We start from the raw sequence: 23,972 nt of genomic DNA, 5'->3' as shown, positions 1-23,972 counted from the left end.
TTGGCATCATGCCATTAAATTTGTAGATGCGGTGTACGAAACGTCTTTTGGCACCAAATCCATAACATTTTGCCATCATTGTCCGAAGATGATCTGACTTGAATTTTATGAAAATCGGACAAGCGGTCTAGAAGGAGGAAAATCAAAATGGCAGACAGGAAGTTCGACAGATAATGGCAAAATTGGTTTGATGTTCTCGGCAAGACCCAAGGAATCTATCAAGACAAGTATCATTACAATAGGCTAATTTAATTCAAAGTTATTTGCATTTTTGGAAATTTTGTGCCGGTTTTTTTTTTTTTTGCCGATGAAACTTACCGAGTTTCATAACGATATGCCAATGTGTTCGTAAAAATATAGCATTTTATGACAAAATTAAAAATGGCCAACAACCAAAATGGCATATGGGAAAATTTGGTCTCGTTTGACTCCGCATCCTGCACCGAATCTAAAGAGACCAGTTTTGGGACAATACGGTCAGTTATAAGCAGATTGTAAATTTGTCATATCTCCTGACCACTAGGTGGCACTGTGCAGAAACTGTGCAGGTAGCCTCAGGTCATGGTTGTCATAAAACACACCAAATTTAGTAAAAATACGATAAAGCGCTGCGGAGATATAGCCTCACATATGGCATGCTCGTCGTCAAATTTGTTTGCGCGTTATTTAAGAACAGATTGACCAATTTACTTAAAATTTACATAACTTTTTGAAGATGATCTGGTTCAATTTTGGTGAAAATCAGAGCAATGGACTAGAAGTAGATTTTTCAAGAAAAATTCAAAACAATTTTTTAATTTTCAGAAAATTCTAAACAAATCATGGGTTCGATTCCCAGTGAAATTAACATGCATGAACTGATATAAATATATCAGTCAATCAACAGTGTAAAGTTCTGCCAATTGCAGGGTAGTTGACATAACGTTTTTATTGTTGGTCTGTGCACCGGCCTTTAACCATGAAATATGTGGGTCAAATTGACCCGCAAACATTATAATCGTAATAGAAGTTCGGTACGCACATCCTACAACACCTCAGAGTTTTACACCTTGCAAGCATGACTAGGCTTGGGGATCGTTTGAATTTTAATGATTCCGATTCTTATCGATTCCTAATTTGATTCCAATAAGGTTAAAAAAAAAAAACGTAGACATTATTCACATTTAGTCTTATTGCACAACATTTAATTGTTGAATATCATGAACAGAAATCAACAGGATAAAGAACACACACAAGGAACCAACTGAACAAAGATGTGATTGAAATAAACAGTGTTTTAAGATTTTCAGGAATTACAGAAACTAATCAAATGTAAAAAAAAAAAACCTGCACTTTAAATAAAATATACATTACAAATATAGTTACAAAAGTTATTCTTACAAAAGTAAGAACGAGTGAATTTTATCTTTTAATTAGTGTTATTATAGAGTAGGCTGCAGGAATATTAGTGTTATTATAGAGACGGCTGCAGGAATATTAGTGTTATTATAGAGTCGGTGAAGACTAAAATTTCATCTTTGAATATAATTTCATTATTTAATATTATGTATCTGTATTATTATTCTTTATTAGTAATCATAATCAGTTGTATTATCTTATGAAGTTTAAAATGCACGAGTTAGACGATAGATTGCATGGACACACGTGTTTAAAGATCATATGTTAGACACAAGGAGGGGAGCTGGGAGGATCATGTATTCTGCTTAAAGGTACAGTATGTGTAAAATGCAATGTTCACTTATCAGAGAGTTCCACTGATGACGATACTTCAGATGTGTACAGTTGCTCTTTGCAAGAAAAGTAATGTTTCAACTGATGCAAATGTACCGTTTGTATACCACTAATATCCACTGAGAAATAGTTTCTTATTGTGGAAAGTGGACTGGACCATGTGTAAGCATCAGCATATACGCTCCATCTTTAAACAATATGTTTTTCTACCTTACAAGGAAGTCGAAAGTCGCTCAGTTGTGCATTTAAGCTCAATCTTACTGTACAGTATAGACCTGGCATGAATATAACATCTTCTCAGAGTTTCTCTCCTGACATGTAAGAATAAAGATTTTTCATGGCAAGATAACTGGTGTCCGGTCCTGTGAATCAAATAATAACGGGGAAAAGGCTTAATTCCAAGTCTACAGTCGGCAGCAGGAATATTAGGCTGCTGTCACTTTAAGGCAGGGGTGTCAAACTCAGTTCCTGGAGGGCCACAGCCCTTCAGAGTTTAGCTTCAACCCTAATTAAACACACCTGATCAGCTAATCAAGTCCTTCAGGTTTATTTGAAAACTGCAGGTGTGTGTGTGTGTTGAAGCAGGGATGGAACTAAACTCTGTAGGGCTGTGGCCCTCCAGGAACTGAGTTTGACACCTGTGCTTTAAGAGCTGCACTGATACACACACGCCTGAAAACAGCACGGGTCTCTCGCTTGAATGCTGTAAAGTCACATTGAAATGCTCACAAAGGAATCGATAAGAAAAAACATTTAGAATAAGAAATGTTTATTTTATAACAAGTATTCGATTCCTGAATTGGAACCAGTATTTCCGACAGCTCAACAACCGATGCCGCTCAAACTGCGGGAAAGGGAAGAGATCTCAACTATGTCTCAAACTGAACTCAGATCTGTTTCAGGTTAGGTCTGCAATCAAAAGTTATAGATCTCCACATGAACTCAAACATGAGCTTCTCCACGTTGATTTTATATCTCTTACTGTAGGACAGCTGTTTGTGTCGGGTTCTCCAGAGGAGAAACATCTGAGACGTCAATGAAACATACAGAAATCTGAGATATGAAAGCGCATGATCATGATGATCATACATGAAGTGACTGAGCAGTTTCAGCCTCACCTTCAGCTCAGGTTCGCTTCATCATCATGTGGACTTTCGAAGCTTCGCTGATAAGAGTCAAATGCTCAGATAAAGATTCAGATGTTTGATGTCATCACTTTGTTTCCAAAACAGCTGCTGCAGACACTGCGTTTACACTCGTTTACACTAGCCTTTATACTAATCTACAGTACACAATACAAAAACATAACGCAACAACATGCACAAAAAATCAATTAGGTTCAATGTTTTTGCTTAATTTCAGCTGGATTTATGTTGAAACAAATACTGTACTGTCTTTCTTTTAATAACTCTCTGATTGAAAAGCATCAATAAAAAGATCTAAACAATCTAGAGTTTGATTTGATGTTGCTTTTGCAATTTCAATTTCAATAGGGATCATTTAAAATAACTATAATCACCATAAAGGAAATTGTGTGCCATAAAATGGATAACAGGAGTTCATGCTGCTGAAAATAAATGATCTGACCGACTGTTTACCAGGAGCGTTTATGATCCCGTTCCTGATCCTCCTGGTTCTGGAGGGAATCCCGCTCCTGCATCTGGAGTTTGCCATCGGACAGAGGCTGAGGAAGGGCAGCGTCGGCGTCTGGAGATCCATCAACCCGTATCTCACTGGAGTCGGTGAGTGTTAAAGCAAGACACTCAGTGTTAAAGGTGCAGTGTGTAAGTTTCAGCGGCATCTAGTGGTGAGGTTGCGAATTGCACCCAACAGAAGTTACGGTGGCCGACAAAAGATGTCGTCACTGGAGTCGGTGAGTGTTAAAGGGGTATAATGCCCTTTTCACAAGATGTACAATAAGTCTCTGATGTCCCCAGAGTGTGTGTGTGAAGTTTTAGCTCAAAATACCCCACAGATATTTTTATATAGCATGTTAAAATTGTCACTTTTTGAGGGTTAGCAAAAACGCACCGTTTTTGTGTCTGTCCCTTTAAATGCAAATGAGCTGCTGCTCCCGGCACAGGGGGCGGAGCTTCAACAGCTTGTGTGTGTGTGTGTGTGTGTGTGTGTGTGTTAGCAGCTCCGATTACCTCACACAGACACTCTGAAAATTTCAAAAACGTTTAGCCTTTTATGTTCAAACCGGAGTCAGAAAGATGGAGAGACTCAAGAAGAAGAGACAACATGTAGAAGCAACAGGACATTTCTGAATGGTTAGTTGATGAATTTATGAAGCTGATGTGTAGTTATCCTCTAGTCATTGATTAGCATATTCTGTCTTGATAATCTATAAATCGTGTTCCTGGGGGCGGGGTTTATGTAAATTTTAGGGTTGGTGATGTCACTAACCGGGAGGAATGTGGTGTAGTCTCTACCAGCCGTTTGTTGTAGTCCTTAAAAAGCGATTTCTTTAAAAGCAAATATCTCCCTTTGCTTTGAACTTTGAGCGTTGTAACTTTGCAGATGTTGTTTATGCTCAAACAGCAACATTACATACTCACTAAAGTTAGAAAAATCAAATCATAATCAACCAAAATGCAAGACACTGCAGGTCAATGTGAACTCGCACATGATCGGGTGTTAAAGGTGATTCTCGCCCTCAGGTATCGCCTCTATGCTGGTGTCCTTCATGGTGGGCATGTACTACAACACCATCATCGCCTGGGTCATGTGGTACTTCTTCAACTCGTTCCAGGACCCTTTACCCTGGAGTCAGTGTCCCGTCAATGAGAACCGGACAGGTACGGGGCTTGGTCACCTGACTGCACACACAACTACCACAGAAAACCCGCCAAATAAAAAGCTGTTTTACATGGCAAAAAAATAAAATAATTATTTTTTATTTTTTTTGCCATGTAAAATATTTAGCTTTTTATTTTCTTAACATTCTTAAATAAAGATACATTGACTGATGAAGCAAATTAAGTTTGCGTTCTGAAATGTTTTATTCTTAAAACAAGAACACACATCTGCCAGTGGAGTCAGAAAAACACACATCTGTTTCAGACCCCATCGGCAGATTCGTTTTTGTTTGTTTTAAGTACGTCATTGTGATACATTTTTCAAAAGATTTTTATTATTTATTTGTTTATTATTATTATTAAACAAATTATTGTTTTGCCTTTTCTTTTTATTATTATATGTATTTTATTTATTATTACATTTACTATTTTTATTAATTGTATACCTTAAAACTCCCTTTTGGTCACCAAAATTACATATTTAAAGTTTTTTTCCTTGATAAAAAAGTTCTTCATGCCTTAAAATATCTTGAATGTAACTCGACACCCTTGCCTCATTTAGTATGCGCGGTTCTATGAATATGCAGATGAGCCCCACCTCCACTCACTCCCTCAGCTCAGAGATCCACTGGTTGACGATCACACGTTGATCTGATTGGTTACAAGGTAGTTTGTGACGTCAGAAACACCAGCGATTTCAAAGCGTGTTTTTGAGACTGTCTTTGGTTCACTGCAGTTTTAAGGAGGAAATACTCAGCAATGCTGTCGACTTATGAACTTACACATGCTTTGTCTTAAAGCAGATTAAAAACACCACAAAGACACATAAACAACATTAAACGCTGGATTTTCACCACAGATGGACTTTAATTTTTTATTTATTTAATTTAATTAATAATTAATTTAATTATTTTTATTGTGTGTAAATGTGCATGCCTGTAATGTAATGTCTGTTGAATCTTGATGATATGTGACCCTGGATCACGAGTCGCACGGGTATATTTGTGGCAATATCCAACAATACATTGTATGGGTCAAAATTATAGATTTTTCTTTTATGCCAAAAATCATTAGGATATTTAGTAAAGATCATGTTCCATGAAGTTATTTAGTAAATTTCCTACCGTAAATATATAAAACATGTATTTGTGTGAGTGAATGCAGCACAATCGCCAACATAAATGAACAACTTAAAAGGAAATTTTCTAAATGTTTAGATTTTTTTTGCACCCTCAGATTCCAGATTTACAATAGTTGCATCTCGGACAAATATTGTCCTATCCTAACAAACCACACATCAATGGAAAGCTTATTTGTTCAGCTTTCAGATGTCACCGATGTCTATGGTCACAAATGATTTTGAAGCATGACTGTAAGGTTTGGAACAGTCAGATTTACAGATCCAGGTGTGTGTGTGTGTGTGTGTGTGTGTGTGTGAGCAGGGTTTGTGTCGGAGTGCGAGCGCAGCTCTCCGGTGGATTATTTCTGGTACAGAGAGACTCTGAACACGACGCCGGTGATCGGGGACTCTGGAGGTCTGCAGTGGTGGATCGTCTTGTGTTTGTTCTGCGCCTGGACTCTTCTCTGGGTCTGCTGTCTGAGAGGCATCGAGACCACCGGGAAGGTGCAAGCTCTCGGCCATCACACTTACACCTCATTTACTGCTCTCATATCACTCTCGACCACACAGGGAAAATCAGTGGGCTTCCGTGTTGTTTTGGACCCCATTAGTGGCGTTTGGTATCTTTACAGCTGACCTTTGTGCTCTTTTTATAATAGTGTAAAACATGTGCAGCGTATCAGTTTCCTCCGATTATCAGTTTTATGAGGTTTTTTTTTTGTATTGTTGGTGTCTGTGCGCTAGCTAATGCTTAACTAGAACATCCACACCCAGGTATATGCCTTGGTTGACCTTGGGTTATCTAGTTTCACGTTATGCTGCTCATTCGCTCCTCAGGGTTAGTAATTGATTTTGGGTAAGCAGTAAAAACAATTCTTCATGGCTTAAAATATCTTGAATGTAACTCGACACCCTTGCCTCATTTAGTATGCGCGGTTCTATGAATATGCAAATGAGCCCCGCCTCCACTCACTCACTCACTCAGCTCAGAGATCCACTGGTTGTCGATCACACGTTGATCTGATTGGTTACAAGGTTACGTCAGAAACACCAGCGATTTCAAAGCGTGTTTTTGAGACTGTCTTTGGTTCACTGCAGTTTTAAGGAGGAAATACTCAGCAATGCTGTCGACTTATGAACTTACACATGGTTTGTCTTAAAGCAGATTAAAAACACCACAAAGACACATAAACAACATTAAAAGCTGGATTTTCACCACAGGGGGGGATGAGATTTTTTGCATTTCGAGATTATTTACATTCACAAGTACATTCACAACCAAAATAATGACTATTGTTTAGAAAAATTGTAGTCAAAAAAAGCATATTTCATTAAATGAAGAAGTTAATTTTTTTATTACTGCATGTAATTTAGTGAATTAATTTCAAATAATTTTAACACCAAATTCCATGAGTATTTTTTTCTATTAAACGACATGAGTATTTTTAAATGAGAAATGTGCTTCGTGTTCAGGTCATTTTGAACCGCAGCTGATAAAAAACTACTGATTAATGTCAAGTGCATTAGACTAAAACTTACTGACTTTGCTCATATAGGGTGTAACAACTTCCCAAAAGAAGTTTTCCTCTCTCCACCTTGTTACACTCGTGGTGTTACGGGTCAAAAATGACCCGCCAACAAAAAAACTGCTTATAAATCTCTCATTACGCTATATTATCACCAAATATTGAATTAAATATTTTCATCAGCTTGTTTTCTTTCAGTTATAATTGGTTTTGTGTTTCTTTTTGGATCTGATTGATCGTAGGCCTCATTGATATGAACTTGAAGTTTTCTCAGATCAGCGAGGCCTACGATCTATCTATCAGCTCCGAAAAGAAAGAAAACAAGTTGATAAAAATATTTAATTCAATATTTGGTGATAATATAACATAATGAGATTTGCAAGCAATTTAAAAGAACACAAAATTAGGAGAAGGATTTCAGCACGGCAGAAGGGTTTTAATAAATGTCAGGTTTTCATGTTTCAGGCTCTGTGTTCGGATACTGATCGTGTGGTTTCTGTCTCTCTAGGCTGTGTACGTGACATCCACGTTACCGTACCTCGTCCTGACCATCTTCCTCATCAGAGGACTGACGCTCAAAGGCTCTGTGAGCGGGATCAAGTTCCTCTTCACTCCAGACGTACGTTCACTTTACGCTTGGGTTGTATGGAAAACTTTGTTAGTTAACTATATTAGTTAACATGAACTAATAATGAACTGCAGGTTTACAGCATTTATTAATCTAAGTTAATGTTAATTTCAACATTTACTAATACATTAATAAAATCTTGTTAACGTTAGTTAATGCACTGTGAACTAACATGAACAAACAATGACTGTATTTTTATTAACTAACATTAACAAAGATTAACAAATACAGTAACAAATGTATTGCTCATGCTTAGTTCATGTTAGTTAATATATTATTATATTGTAGACAGGGTTATTATAGTTAAAATAAAACTTAAACCATAAAAAAGCACTTTAGTTACATAAAATTAAATAAACTTTAACTGAGCTAAAATAAAATATTAAAAAAATAAACTTATTTGTTTTCAGCTAGCTGCCAAAGTAACATTTCTCATTTTCACTTAGTTTAACTTGAGCTAAAATAACTAAAAATGAATAAAAACTAGATAGAACTATTAAAAAAACAATAACTAATAAAAATGACAAAAGCAACAAAAAGACAAACTAAAATAAAAATTAATAAAAAATATATAGAACTGTTAAAAATGACGAAAACACACACTGTTGGGATTACTGGCACCCCTGTCTTGATTTAGATCATCCCTCTGGTCACACTCAGTTCAACTTAAACATTTCCGATCACAACCATCTAAAGTCACCCGGGGTGTTCCTCAGGGTTCGGTCTTGGGCCCGCTTCTATTCGTCATTTACTTGCTTCTATCGAGCACATTTCTCCAGTTCTACAGAGATTGTCTTACTTGTTGTTTATTGTTATTCACTTTGCCTTTCTAATATTTCTAATATGCCACTAGCCTTTCTAATATTTTGTCAATATTTAACAATTTAATGCTGTTTAACATTAACTTAAAGTGCAGGCGAATCCAGCTGTGACTGCAGGGCTGTATGAATGATGTAAGTGTGTGAATGCTGTTTCCTCACGGATGGTGTGTGTTCAGCTGGACGAGCTGCTGAATCCGGCGACGTGGCTGGACGCTGGAGCTCAGGTGTTTTACTCCTTCTCTCTGGCGTTTGGAGGACTCATCTCATTCTCCAGCTACAACTCTGTGCAGTGAGTCTCGTCAGCTCTGTATTCTTCACAGCTGTAAAGTAAAGCAGTGAGTTTGTGTCAGTATGATGACGTTGCAAACAGGGTTTACTCTATGATAGTTACTCAGTTTGCTGGGGAAGTTCGTGTGAGCCAAATCTGTGCAGATTTAGCGCAAATACTCGTGAGTCATCATGATATATTAAATACAGTGTATTGTGCAGAATCTGCTCATATCTGGCTTACTTGAACACACACGTCACTACGCTACACATAACAGCGCTTGTTCATTTGCATTGAAGCAAAAGCGAAGATTAAAAAGCATTTGGTTAACAGAAAAGACATTCTTATTTTCCAACATCCTACATTTCTTTATGTTCTTTGTACTGTATTGATCTGTCTAAAACACATTTTTGGTGAAAAGGAGGAAAGAGGAAGAGAGGAGAAGCTAGATGACAGGATTTTGTTTGAATAAGAAATGAAAATCAGTAGAATATATTGGCTAGTAGAAGTTCTGAATGGTTGGTAACCAAATTGTCCGGTGAGTGAAAAACCCGGCTCGCTAACATGTTCTCCTGTATGTCTGCAGTAATAACTGTGAGCAGGACGCCGTCATCATCTCTGTGATAAACGGCTTCACGTCGGTCTACGCCGCCATCGTGATTTACTCCATCATCGGCTTCAGGGCCACCGAGAGGTTTGACGACTGTCTGAACGGGTACATGTGCATCTCTCTCAGAACTACACTGTTCATCAGAGACAACCACAGCAGGGGCAGATCTGACATTATACACAGTATATACTGTACAGGAATAGTTCGCCAAAAAATAATAGCCACCATTATTTACTTGTTCTCATGACATTCCAAATCTGTACACTGTTGTTTTCTCTGTAGAAAACAAAGAAAAAAAAGAAAAGTTTATTAATGAACAACAGTTTATAGTGACCACAGTGAAAAGGAGTCCATATTTAATTTATCTTTACATTTTTTATATATTTAAAAAATAAAATGCATATATTTAATAAACATATTGCATAGATTTCAATATATTTGCTATTTATCTTTTTTATATTTAAAAATAAAGAAATATATATATTTAATAAAATATATTAATTATATTAATACATATGTTGTTATATTATTTAATATACATTGCTGAATTGTATATTACATATGTATTTTAAATAAACATTTGATAAATATAAAACATTTAAAGGAGCCGTATGTAAGATTGTGGCCAAAACTGGTACTGCAATCACTTTCAAATTACTGTAGAGCGGTGTATCCCCTCCCCCTCCCCCTGACTCGAGGTTGCCAGATAGGCTGCAGGATCCAGCAGGAAAGTAGGCTGCTACGTAGCTGTGGTAACTAGAGCAGAGCTGGCAACCCAGATGCCAAAACACTACTGACTTCATGATTGGTAGATAGGTGGAGGGTGGCGCTTCAGGCCAAAACACAAGATGACAACATCAACATCAGTTGAGGGCTGCAACTTCACTTTTTAAATGACAATATCCTGGCCGGACTACTGTTGTCAGTGATCAAGTATTTGAAATGAACATGATTTCTTAATGTCTAGTGACATATCAGGGCCATTTTATGATTAATTGAAATACATTTCTTACATACAGCTCCTTTAACATATTACAATATATTTGATATTTTTACTTAATTTATATTTAATACATTTTAAAATAAATATATGAAATATATTTAAATAAGTATATATTTTATAAATATATGAATTATTTTATATTATTTAATGTACATTATTATAATTTTTTTATATACACAAATCAATTAAATATATTTAATACATATATAACATTCATGTTAAAATACATATATATCTATATTTAATAAACGCATTGAACAGATTACAATACATTTGATATTTGTATTTAATAATATATATATATATATTGAAATACATATAATAATTATAAATCATATACATGAATATATATATATATATATATATATATATATATATATATATATATATATATATATATATATATATTTACACACACACACACACATACATATATATATTATTGAATATTTTATGTATATTTTTTTTTCAGAATTTAAAAAATAAAGTATATTAAGAATAAACAAGAAAATTAATAAACCTAAAAATATGTAATTTTATATTTGTATCATTTTCTAATTTTTTAAAGAGAATTTACTCAGTTTGCGCTTTTGTTTCTCGACAGTAACATCCTGGCTCTGATGAACACGTTTGATCTGCCGGAGGGAAACATCACAGAGAGCAACTATAACAGTGTTCTTCAGCATCTCAACAACACGACACCAGCCGTCATTCAGGAGCTCCAGCTCAAGACCTGCAACATGCAGACCTTCCTCAGCCAGGTGTGTGTGTGTGTGTCACTGTGTGTGAGAGCTCGACTACAGCGTTTCTAAATGAGGGTCAGATAGCGAGAGTAAACAAGCAGCAGATCTAGCTGACCGCATCAGTGGTCGTACGGATTAAATTAAACTCCAGGACTTTTCTAGCACTACTGTTTTTGGTTTTCAAGGAATAATCAAATATTTCACTTATCAACCAATATCTGTAATATCTTTCAAATTCTAAAAAAGGTATTCCAGAAATGCAATTTTAATAGGATTCAAAATCCTATTCAAGCCCGTCATATGAAATCCCCTTAACCATTGAAAGGATTCTATGACAAAGATATTGCTTTCCTTATTCAAACTGATTTCTTTCCATGAATATATGATGGGCCTGAAGAAAAAAAGCTGTATCATATACTTGGATATTTGTGAGCAATATCACACTCATAGCCATGTGAAACGATGATACCTTTAATGAGCTCCTGAGAAATGAGAGGAGCTGGGGAGGGAGGAGGGTAATCGGCTCCTGAGAAATGAGAGGAGCTGGGGAGGGAGGAGGGTAATCGGCTCCTGAGAAATGAGAGGAGCTGGGGAGGGAGGAGGGTAATCGGCTCCTGAGAAACGAGAGGAGCTGGGGGGGGGGGGGGGGTGTAGGAGGGTAATCGGGTCCTGAGAAACGAGAGGAGCTGGGGATGGAGGAGGGTAATGAGGTCCTGAGAAATGAGAGGAGCTGGGGAGGGAAGAGGGTAATCGGCTCCTGAGAAACGAGAGGAGCTGGGGGGTGGGGGGGGGGTGGAGGAGGGTAATGAGCTCCTGAGAAATGAGAGGAGCTGGGAAGGGAGGAGGGTAATCGGCTCCTGAGAAATGAGAGGAGCTGGGGAGGGAGGAGGATAATGAGCTCCTCAGAAATGAGAGGAGCTGGGGAGGGAGGAGGGTAATCGGCTCCTGAGAAACGAGAGGAGCTGGGGGGGGGGGTGGAGGAGGGTAATCGGCTCCTGAGAAACGAGAGGAGCTGGGGATGGAGGAGGGTAATGAGGTCCCGAGAAACGAGAGGAGCTGGGGAGGAAGGAGGGTAATCGGTTCCTGAGAAACGAGAGGAGCTGGGGAGGGAAGAGGGTAATCGGTTCCTGAGAAACGGGAGGAGCTGGGGGGGGGGGTGGAGGTGGAGGGTAATCGGCTCCTGAGAAATGAGAGGAGCTGGGGAGGGAGGAGGGTAATGAGCTCCTGAGAAATGAGAGGAGCTGGGGAGGGAAGAGGGTAATCAGCTCCTGAGAAATGAGAGGAGCTGGGTAGGGAGGAGGGTAATCGGCTCCTGAGAAATGAGAGGAGCTGGGGAGGGAAGAGGGTAATCAGCTCCTGAGAAATGAGAGGAGCTGAGTAGGGAGGAGGGTAATCGGCTCCTGAGAAATGAGAGGAGCTGGGGAGGGAGGAGGGTAATGAGCTCCTGAGAAATGAGAGGAGCTGGGTAGGGAGGAGGGTAATCGGCTCCTGAGAAATGAGAGGAGCTGGGGAGGGAGGAGGGTAATCGGCTCCTGATAAATGAGAGGAGCTGGGGATGGAGGAGGGTAATGAGCTCCTGAGAAATGAGAGGAGCTGGGGAGGGAAGAGGGTAATCAGCTCCTGAGAAACGAGAGGAGCTGGGGTGGGGGTGGAGGAGGGTAATTGGCTCCTGAGAAATGAGAGGAGCTGGGGAGGGAGGAGGGTAATGAGCTCCTGAGAAATGAGAGGAGCTGGGGAGGGAGGAGGGTAATCGGATCCTGAGAAGTGAGAGGAGCTGGGGAGGGAAGAGAGTAATCGGCTCCTGAGAAACGAGAGGAGCTGGGGGGGGTAGGGGTGGGGGGTGGAGGAGGGTAATCGGCTCCTGAGAAATGAGAGGAGCTGGGGAGGGAGGAGGGTAATGAGCTCCTGAGAAATGAGAGGAGCTGGGGAGGGAGGAGGGTAATCGGCTCCTGAGAAATGAGAGGAGCTGGGGAGGGAGGAGGGTAATGAGCTCCTGAGAAATGAGAGGAGCTGGGGAGGGAAGAGGGTAATCGGCTCCTGAGAAACGAGAGGAGCTGGGGGGGGTGGGGGGTGGAGGAGGGTAATCGGCTCCTGAGAAATGAGAGGAGCTGGGGAAGGAGGAGGATAATGAGCTCCTGAGAAATGAGAGGAGCTGGGGAGGGAGGAGGGTAATCGGCTCCTGAGAAATGAGAGGAGCTGGGGAGGGAGGAGGGTAATGAGCTCCTGAAAAATGAGAGGAGCTGGGGAGGGAGGAGGGTAATCGGCTCCTGAGAAATGAGAGGAGCTGGTGAGGGAGGAGGGTAATGAGCTCCTGAGAAATGAGAGGAGATGGGGAGGGAGGAGAGTAATCGGCTCCTGAGAAACGAGAGGAGCTGGGGGGGGGGGGGTGGAGGAGGGTAATCGGCTCCTGAGAAACGAGAGGAGCTGGGGATGGAGGAGGTTAATGAGCTCCTGAGAAAATAGAGGAGCTGGGAGGAAGGAGGATAATCGGCTCCTGAGAAACGAGAGGAGCTGGGGATGGAGGAGGATAATCAGCTCCTGAGAAACGAGAGGAGCTGGGGATGGAGGAGGTTAATGAGCTCCTGAGAAACGAGAGGAGCTGGGGAGGAAGGAGGATAATTGGCTCCTGAGAAACGAGAGGAGCTGGGGAGGAAGGAGGATAATCGGCTCCTGAGAAACGAGAGGAGCTGGGGAGGGAAGAGGGTAATCAGCTCCTGAGAAACGAGAGGAGCTGGGGGGTGGGGGTGGAGGAGGGTAATCGGCTCCTGAGAAATGAGTGGAGCTGGGGAGGGAGGAGGGTAATGAGCTCCTGAGAAATGAGAGGAGCTGGGGAGGGAGGATGGTAATCGGCTCCTGAGAAATGAGAGGAGCTGGGGAGGGAGGAGGGTAATGAGCTCCTGAGAAATGAGAGGAGCTGGGGAGGGAAGAGGGTAATCGGCTCCTGCGAAATGAGAGGAGCTGGGGAGGGAGGAGGGTAATGAGCTCCTGAGAAATGAGAGGAGCTGTGGAGGGAATAGGGTAATCAGCTCCTGAGAAATGAGAGGAGCTGGGGAGGGAGGAGGGTAATGAGCTCCTGAGAAATGAGAGCAGCTGGGGAGGGAGGAGGGTAATCGGCTCCTGAGAAATGAGAGGAGCTGGGGAGGGAGGAGGGTAATGAGCTCCTGAGAAATGAGAGGAGCTGGGGAGGGAGGAGGGTAATCGGCTCCTGAGAAATGAGAGGAGCTGGGGAGGGAGGAGGGTAATGAGCTCCTGATAAATGAGAGCAGCTGGGGAGGGAGGAGGGTAATCGGCTCCTGAGAAATGAGAGGAGCTGGGGAGGGAGGAGGGTAATGAGCTCCTGAGAAATGAGAGGAGCTGGGGAGGGAGGAGGGTAATCGGCTCCTGAGAAATGAGAGGAGCTGGGGAGGGAGGAGGGTAATCGGCTCCTGAGAAACGAGAGGAGCTGGGGGGGGGGGGGTGTAGGAGGGTAATCGGGTCCTGAGAAACGAGAGGAGCTGGGGATGGAGGAGGGTAATGAGGTCCTGAGAAATGAGAGGAGCTGGGGAGGGAAGAGGGTAATCGGCTCCTGAGAAACGAGAGGAGCTGGGGGGTGGGGGGGGGGGGGGTGGAGGAGGGTAATGAGCTCCTGAGAAATGAGAGGAGCTGGGAAGGGAGGAGGGTAATCGGCTCCTGAGAAATGAGAGGAGCTGGGGAGGGAGGAGGATAATGAGCTCCTCAGAAATGAGAGGAGCTGGGGAGGGAGGAGGGTAATCGGCTCCTGAGAAACGAGAGGAGCTGGGGGGGGGGGTGGAGGAGGGTAATCGGCTCCTGAGAAACGAGAGGAGCTGGGGATGGAGGAGGGTAATGAGGTCCCGAGAAACGAGAGGAGCTGGGGAGGAAGGAGGGTAATCGGTTCCTGAGAAACGAGAGGAGCTGGGGAGGGAAGAGGGTAATCGGTTCCTGAGAAACGGGAGGAGCTGGGGGGGGGGGTGGAGGTGGAGGGTAATCGGCTCCTGAGAAATGAGAGGAGCTGGGGAGGGAGGAGGGTAATGAGCTCCTGAGAAATGAGAGGAGCTGGGGAGGGAAGAGGGTAATCAGCTCCTGAGAAATGAGAGGAGCTGGGTAGGGAGGAGGGTAATCGGCTCCTGAGAAATGAGAGGAGCTGGGGAGGGAAGAGGGTAATCAGCTCCTGAGAAATGAGAGGAGCTGAGTAGGGAGGAGGGTAATCGGCTCCTGAGAAATGAGAGGAGCTGGGGAGGGAGGAGGGTAATGAGCTCCTGAGAAATGAGAGGAGCTGGGTAGGGAGGAGGGTAATCGGCTCCTGAGAAATGAGAGGAGCTGGGGAGGGAGGAGGGTAATCGGCTCCTGATAAATGAGAGGAGCTGGGGATGGAGGAGGGTAATGAGCTCCTGAGAAATGAGAGGAGCTGGGGAGGGAAGAGGGTAATCAGCTCCTGAGAAACGAGAGGAGCTGGGGTGGGGGTGGAGGAGGGTAATTGGCTCCTGAGAAATGAGAGGAGCTGGGGAGGGAGGAGGGTAATGAGCTCCTGAGAAATGAGAGGAGCTGGGGAGGGAGGAGGGTAATCGGATCCTGAGAAGTGAGAGGAGCTGGGGAGGGAAGAGAGTAATCGGCTCCTGAGAAACGAGAGGAGCTGGGGGGGGTAGGGGTGGGGGGTGGAGGAGGGTAATCGGCTCCTGAGAAATGAGAGGAGCTGGGGAGGGAGGAGGGTAATGAGCTCCTGAGAAATGAGAGGAGCTGGGGAGGGAGGAGGGTAATCGGCTCCTGAGAAATGAGAGGAGCTGGGGAGGGAGGAGGGTAATGAGCTCCTGAGAAATGAGAGGAGCTGGGGAGGGAAGAGGGTAATCGGCTCCTGAGAAACGAGAGGAGCTGGGGGGGTGGGGGGTGGAGGAGGGTAATCGGCTCCTGAGAAATGAGAGGAGCTGGGGAAGGAGGAGGATAATGAGCTCCTGAGAAATGAGAGGAGCTGGGGAGGGAGGAGGGTAATCGGCTCCTGAGAAATGAGAGGAGCTGGGGAGGGAGGAGGGTAATGAGCTCCTGAAAAATGAGAGGAGCTGGGGAGGGAGGAGGGTAATCGGCTCCTGAGAAATGAGAGGAGCTGGTGAGGGAGGAGGGTAATGAGCTCCTGAGAAATGAGAGGAGATGGGGAGGGAGGAGAGTAATCGGCTCCTGAGAAACGAGAGGAGCTGGGGGGGGGGGGTGGAGGAGGGTAATCGGCTCCTGAGAAACGAGAGGAGCTGGGGATGGAGGAGGTTAATGAGCTCCTGAGAAAATAGAGGAGCTGGGAGGAAGGAGGATAATCGGCTCCTGAGAAACGAGAGGAGCTGGGGATGGAGGAGGATAATCAGCTCCTGAGAAACGAGAGGAGCTGGGGATGGAGGAGGTTAATGAGCTCCTGAGAAACGAGAGGAGCTGGGGAGGAAGGAGGATAATTGGCTCCTGAGAAACGAGAGGAGCTGGGGAGGAAGGAGGATAATCGGCTCCTGAGAAACGAGAGGAGCTGGGGAGGGAAGAGGGTAATCAGCTCCTGAGAAACGAGAGGAGCTGGGGGGTGGGGGTGGAGGAGGGTAATCGGCTCCTGAGAAATGAGTGGAGCTGGGGAGGGAGGAGGGTAATGAGCTCCTGAGAAATGAGAGGAGCTGGGGAGGGAGGATGGTAATCGGCTCCTGAGAAATGAGAGGAGCTGGGGAGGGAGGAGGGTAATGAGCTCCTGAGAAATGAGAGGAGCTGGGGAGGGAAGAGGGTAATCGGCTCCTGCGAAATGAGAGGAGCTGGGGAGGGAGGAGGGTAATGAGCTCCTGAGAAATGAGAGGAGCTGTGGAGGGAATAGGGTAATCAGCTCCTGAGAAATGAGAGGAGCTGGGGAGGGAGGAGGGTAATGAGCTCCTGAGAAATGAGAGCAGCTGGGGAGGGAGGAGGGTAATCGGCTCCTGAGAAATGAGAGGAGCTGGGGAGGGAGGAGGGTAATGAGCTCCTGAGAAATGAGAGGAGCTGGGGAGGGAGGAGGGTAATCGGCTCCTGAGAAATGAGAGGAGCTGGGGAGGGAGGAGGGTAATGAGCTCCTGATAAATGAGAGCAGCTGGGGAGGGAGGAGGGTAATCGGCTCCTGAGAAATGAGAGGAGCTGGGGAGGGAGGAGGGTAATGAGCTCCTGAGAAATGAGAGGAGCTGGGGAGGGAGGAGGGTAATGAGCTCCTGAGAAATGAGAGGAGCTGGGGAGGGAGGAGGGTAATGAGCTCCTGATAAATGAGAGCAGCTGGGGAGGGAGGAGGGTAATCGGCTCCTGAGAAATGAGAGGAGCTGGGGAGGGAGGAGGGTAATGAGCTCCTGAGAAATGAGAGGAGCTGGGGAGGGAGGAGGGTAATGAGCTCCTGAGAAATGAGAGGAGCTGGGGAGGGAAGAGGGTAATCGGCTCCTGAGAAACGAGAGGAGCTGGGGGGGGGGTGGGGGGTGGAGGAGGGTAATCGGCTCCTGAGAAATGAGAGGAGCTGGGGAGGGAGGAGGGTAATGAGCTCCTGATAAATGAGAGCAGCTGGGGAGGGAGGAGGGTAATCGGCTCCTGAGAAATGAGAGCAGCTGGGGAGGGAGGAGGGTAATTCACTCCTGAGAAACGAGAGGAGCTGGGGATGGAGGAGGGTAATGAGCTCCTGAGAAATGAGAGGAGCTGGGGAGGGAAGAGGGTAATCGGCTCCTGAGAAATGAGAGGAGCTGGGGGGGGGGGTGGAGGAGGGTAATTGGCTCCTGAGAAACGAGAGGAGCTGGGGATGGAGGAGGATAATGAGCTCCTGAGAAACGAGAGGAGCTGGGGAGGAAGGAGGGTAATCGTCTCCTGAGAAATGAGAGGAGTTGGGGAGGGAGGAGGGTAATCGGCTCCTGAGAAACGAGAGGAGTTGGGGAGGGAGGAGGGTAATCGTCTCCTGAGAAACGAGAGGAGTTGGGGAGGGAGGAGGGTAATCGTCTCCTGAGAAACGAGAGGAGTTGGGGAGGGAGGAGGGTAATCGGCTCCTGAGAAATGAGAGGAGCTGGGGAGGAAGGAGGGTAATCGGCTCCTGAGAAACGAGAGGAGTTGGGGAGGGAGGAGGGTAATCGTCTCCTGAGAAACGAGAGGAGTTGGGGAGGGAGGAGGGTAATCGTCTCCTGAGAAACGAGAGGAGTTGGGGAGGGAGGAGGGTAATCGTCTCCTGAGAAACGAGAGGAGTTGGGGAGGGAGGAGGGTAATCGTCTCCTGAGAAACGAGAGGAGTTGGGGAGGGAGGAGGGTAATCGGCTCCTGAGAAACGAGAGGAGTTGGGGAGGGAGGAGGGTAATCGTCTCCTGAGAAACGAGAGGAGTTGGGGAGGGAGGAGGGTAATCGTCTCCTGAGAAACGAGAGGAGTTGGGGAGGGAGGAGGGTAATCGGCTCCTGAGAAACGAGAGGAGCTGGGGAGGAAGGAGGGTAATCGTCTCCTGAGAAACGAGAGGAGTTGGGGAGGGAGGAGGGTAATCGTCTCCTGAGAAACGAGAGGAGTTGGGGAGGGAGGAGGGTAATCGTCTCCTGAGAAACGAGAGGAGTTGGGGAGGGAGGAGGGTAATCGTCTCCTGAGAAACGAGAGGAGTTGGGGAGGGAGGAGGGTAATCGGCTCCTGAGAAACGAGAGGAGCTGGGGAGGAAGGAGGGTAATCGGCTCCTGAGAAACGAGAGGAGTTGGGGAGGGAGGAGGGTAATCGGCTCCTGAGAAACGAGAGGAGCTGGGGAGGAAGGAGGGTAATCGGCTCCTGAGAAACGAGAGGAGTTGGGGAGGGAGGAGGGTAATCGTCTCCTGAGAAACGAGAGGAGCTGGGGATGGAGGAGGGTAATCGGCTCCTGAGAAACGAGAGGAGTTGGGGAGGGAGGAGGGTAATCGGCTCCTGAGAAACGAGAGGAGCTGGGGAGGAAGGAGGGTAATCGGCTCCTGAGAAACGAGAGGAGTTGGGGAGGGAGGAGGGTAATCGTCTCCTGAGAAACGAGAGGAGCTGGGGAGGAAGGAGGGTAATCGGCTCCTGAGAAACGAGAGGAGTTGGGGAGGGAGGAGGGTAATCGGCTCCTGAGAAACTAGAGGAGCTGGGGAGGAAGGAGGGTAATCGGCTCCTGAGAAACGAGAGGAGTTGGGGATGGAGGAGGGTAATCGGCTCCTGAGAAACGAGAGGAGTTGGGGAGGGAGGAGGGTAATCGGCTCCAGAGAAACACGATAGCTGCTGATAATACTGAAGGAGCTTATATATGAATACAGTGATAGGCGTCGTATTCCTATAGGTAGAGGATCAGCTGAGAGTCATTGATGAGAGCTTGACTAACGTGACCTGCCAGAACTGATGCTACACTTAATATTCATAAATAAGGCTGTTTTAATAAGGGTTTTCCAGGACTTAAATTGAAAAAAATCTACTTCAAGCACCGTGTACGAACCCTGTCCTATTATAATCTGTCGCAGGGCGTCGAGGGAACCGGCTTGGCCTTCATCGTGTTCACCGAGGCCATCACCAAGATGCCCGTCGCTCCAATCTGGTCAGTGCTGTTCTTCATCATGCTCTTCTGTCTGGGACTGTCCACCATGTTCGGGAGTGTTGAAGGTGTCGTCGCTCCTCTCCAGGACCTCAATATCCTCCCCAAGAAGTGGCCGAAGGAGGTTTACACAGGTACACGTACACAGAATGAAGTCGGCATGAAACAGAAGTAGCGCTTGTCTTACAGTCAAACCAAAATATGTTCAGACGCCTTCAACATTTCTCACATTATCACAGTTTATTCGCTATAGTTTAGAAAACGGTAATAAAATATGAGCAGAACTCAGTTGATATTTGACTGGTTTTGTCCATCCTTCTGTTAGACTGTCTCACACATGAATGATGTTGAATATCTGTCAGCTGTTAAATTTAACTACACAATTAGATAATACCAGTTTAGCTCAACCAATCACCAAGCAATGCTTCATTTTGTTCAGTCTGTGTGTAAAAAGAGCATTAGCAATTAAAGAAAACACACTTCAGCAAAACATGATCAGCTCAAAGTGTCCCAATCATTTTTGGCCCCAAATGTGTATCAATGTCACTGGTAGTCACTGTATAAAGAATTATTGGGTATAATATGTCACAGTTTACTTTATATTGTTCTCCTCACTTACATAAATGAACTATAGTGTCCTGCACACACTAGTAAAGAAATATCAAAAATAATATCTGGTGTGTGAATAATTTTTGGTTTGACTGTAAATCTGAGTGAAACGCTTCTGGAACAGGAACAAATGTGGGCGGGGCTTGATTTTGTCTGTGGAAATTGATTGGATGGTTGTGGTTTGCTATTGGCTGATCTCATGTGAGTGACAGGTTGCCCCGCCCACATCATCACAGAAGGGGGGGGGGGGGGGGGGGGGGGGTTCTGATTCAAGATTATGAGGAACATGGATTTAATGCTGTTCAACAATAAATCACCAGAATAAACTGCAATGTTCCATAAAAATAGATTTCTGGTGACTGAACTAATTACTGGATCTTCTGTGATTTTATTTGTTTCAGGTCTGGTGTGTTTGGTCTCTTTTGGTCTTGCGATCATCTTCGCTCAGGGTTCTGGTGACTATTGGCTGGCTCTGTTCGACAGCTTTGCAGGATCCATTCCTTTACTGATCATTGCCTTCTGTGAGATGATGGCTGTCTCTTACATTTATGGGATCGACAGGTGAGTGCATGGCAAGGATGCATGGAAAAATGAATGTTGGCAAGTGAGATTTGCATGCCAAGCCACACAACTGCAGCTGGATGATGATTGGTTTGTGACGCTGTGCATGATTTCTGTACACAGGTTCAATGACGACATCGAGTTCATGATCGGGCACAAGCCCAACTTCTTCTGGCAGGCCACCTGGAGAGTGATCAGTCCTCTCATAGTTCTGGTCATATTCCTGTTCTACTTAATCACGACTGTGAGCAAAGAGCTGACGTACATCGCCTGGGACCCAGAGTCGGTACGTGCATATCATATATATGCAATTATACACTTTGAGCCCTATCTTACACCCGGCGCAATGCAGCGCCAAGCGCGATGCAAGTGTGTTTTGCTAGTTTCAGCCCGACGCAATTATCATTTTCATGTCCTGCGCCACGTTGTTTAAATAGCAAATGCATTTGCGCCCATTTGTGTGCCCATGGGCTGCTGGTCTGAGAACGAGTGTGTGTTCTGGCGCATTGTTGGAGCGTTGCTATTTTGAGGAACTGAATAGACTGAGCCTTTGACCAACTGAACCCTGGTCTAAAGTCAATGGCGCAGTCTTTTTTTGTTATTTAATGAGCGCGTTAGTAATGTGCGCCTATAGGCGGGTCAACAACGCACGTACACTCTGCTTATTACACACACAGGGACGCACAGCAGCACACAAACATGCCAAATATAAAAATAAAAGGATTACAATGTAAAATATTATTATAGTGTACATAAAGATATGGTGAATCCGGCTTGTCCCGTAGATGTTCTGCTTGCACACTTTAACCTCGCGCACGAGCAGATCCATTTCCATTAATGAAGTAACTGTGATCCAGTGACAGCTGATGAAAATTATCCGTCGTCAAAATCTGCCACATTTACATCACAAAGTGTGTATAGTGTCTGATAAATACATGTGTAAAACATAAATAAAAAAATAAAAATATGAGTAATACATATGAATAATAAATTGCCAATAAATGAGTAATACAAAAATATATGATAAGTAAATATGAGTAATATGAATAATAAATTAATCAATAAATGTAAATAAATTAGTAATAAATAAATGTATGATAAATATGAATAAGTCATAAATAAATGTCATAAATAAATATGAATAATAAATACATGAGTATTTTTATTTATACTAAAAACTATTTTTATTACATAAAATTGTTTATTTATTACTCTTATAAATAAGAGTAATAAATACGAATAATAACTATGAATAATACATAAACATAAATAATACATAAATGTAAATAAATGAGCAATAAATAAAAAACAGTAATATATAAACTTGTAATACATAGTGTAATAAATAAATATGAATAATAAATACATAATAAACATAAATGTTTAATACATAAATATGAGTAACATTAATAATTCATAGAATGTAAATAAATGAGTATTTAATACTCATTTATTTACACATTATATTCATATGTAGTACTCATATTTACATATTACACATTATTTGTTTATTACTCATGTATTTATTATTTATATTTACTACACTTATTTATGCATTACAAGTTTATTTATTACTCTATGTATTACTCATTTGTTTATATATTTATTTATTATTAATATGTATTTATTACTCATCTATTTATTATTCTTATTTATTTATTACACTTAGACATAAATAAAGATGACTAATAACTGAGCGTGAGTGTCTGATCAAGGCCCGTGTGTGTATGTGTGTGATTGACAGGAGAACTTCCCTCTGCTGGCGACGCGCTCGTACCCGGACTGGATTTACGTGATCATCTTCATTCTGTCCGGCGTTCCAGCGCTGGTGATCCCAGCCGTGGCTCTGTACAAACTCATCAGGAACCGGTGCTGTTCATCCGAGGACACACACGCCAGCGAGCCGCTCTACTCCATCTCTGACAAAATACAGATACAGCCCGACGAGACCGACGGTCACAGCCTGAGCTGAGGACACACACACACACACACACACACATGAGGGATTTATACTGGCCTGACTTTTGACCTTTGACCTTCACTGCTCCAGTTTACACATGGGATTTGCACTGACGTGATTGAACTGTTTCAGTTTCTGTTGTTTGTATGTATATACGCAAAGTGGAGTTCACATGTGTCTATTTTATTGTTTTGGAGATACACAAACCATTACCTACATCTACACAAAGTCTAACAATAATGTCCAAGAAACAGCCGTTTACCCAGATGCCTTTGCTGTGGCTTCATGCATATCGAACCGGAAGTCAGGAGCAAGAAAAATATTTGATCAGATTTTTTCCCATCAATTTTCATCCTAAATAAGCTAATATTCATTTAAGATCAATTACTGGGGGATTGTGTGCTTTATCTCATATAATACTGTTGTTCATGTCAGTGTACAGTGACTGTAATATATCATATTTACATGCAAATTGTAAATGTCTCATAAGCATTAGAGCTCCATGTAATTGTAAACGTATTATCAGTATTTTTATGATGTGTTCTTGTTGTTCTTAACAATACCAGTTTAATAATAAACCAGATTTGATAATGTACACTGATTAGCATTAAAGATGCAATAAAGATATTCGTTCAAGAGTTCAACACATAAGCAGATCATAACCTGTAATACTTATATAGAGTAGTTAGAGTTATTCAAACATAATTCCAACATTAATATTTGGTCAAAAGAATCATTTGATTCAATTTTTTTCCGATAATTTTACCTAATCACGTGATTATCAGCGTCTGACTGATAATAACACACTTCATTATTTCTGTGAAATGAATAATGACACTGTGATGTGTCATGTGTTGTTGTTCATCTGAGGTTGATAAAAGAGTTATTATCATGTCCTGATACATAAAACCATAAAATTCAATAGGGTGTCCTATATAGTTGGTATATCTCAGGATCCACCGTAAAAAATCACTTATTTCAGGGAAAAAAAAAGTTAAAACCACCTTTAATTAATCTTTAATTCCACAATTAATCTTACAATCTTTCATCTGAGATTCTCACTTTGGATAAAAGTG

At 43.1% G+C, this 23,972-nt stretch overlaps 1 protein-coding gene across 2 annotated transcripts in view; it reads left to right on the top strand.

Annotated features, from left to right (window-relative positions):
* The window catches only part of slc6a19a.2 (solute carrier family 6 member 19a, tandem duplicate 2), a 43,150-nt gene that overhangs the window by 3,331 nt on the left and 15,847 nt on the right, over positions 1-23,972 (top strand). The window contains exons 2-12 of one of the 2 annotated variants that reach the window (XM_079879884.1): positions 3,333-3,473; positions 4,395-4,532; positions 5,975-6,156; positions 7,687-7,797; positions 8,804-8,916; positions 9,482-9,610; positions 11,113-11,269; positions 19,696-19,900; positions 20,777-20,936; positions 21,060-21,222; positions 22,681-23,293. In XM_079879884.1, coding sequence (XP_079736010.1) covers positions 3,333-3,473; positions 4,395-4,532; positions 5,975-6,156; positions 7,687-7,797; positions 8,804-8,916; positions 9,482-9,610; positions 11,113-11,269; positions 19,696-19,900; positions 20,777-20,936; positions 21,060-21,222; positions 22,681-22,908 — 1,727 coding nt within the window. In that variant the 3' untranslated portion in view covers positions 22,909-23,293. Of the gene's footprint in view, positions 1-3,332; positions 3,474-4,394; positions 4,533-5,974; positions 6,157-7,686; positions 7,798-8,803; positions 8,917-9,481; positions 9,611-11,112; positions 11,270-19,695; positions 19,901-20,776; positions 20,937-21,059; positions 21,223-22,680; positions 23,294-23,972 lie in introns of those variants that run through there. The other variant, XM_079879886.1, reaches the window with a different exon arrangement.

Source organism: Squalius cephalus (assembly GCF_949319135.1).
Source record: "Squalius cephalus genome assembly, chromosome: 8".
NCBI classification, from domain to species: domain Eukaryota; kingdom Metazoa; phylum Chordata; class Actinopteri; order Cypriniformes; family Leuciscidae; genus Squalius; species Squalius cephalus.
This window is presented reverse-complemented; position numbering and strand designations above follow the sequence as displayed.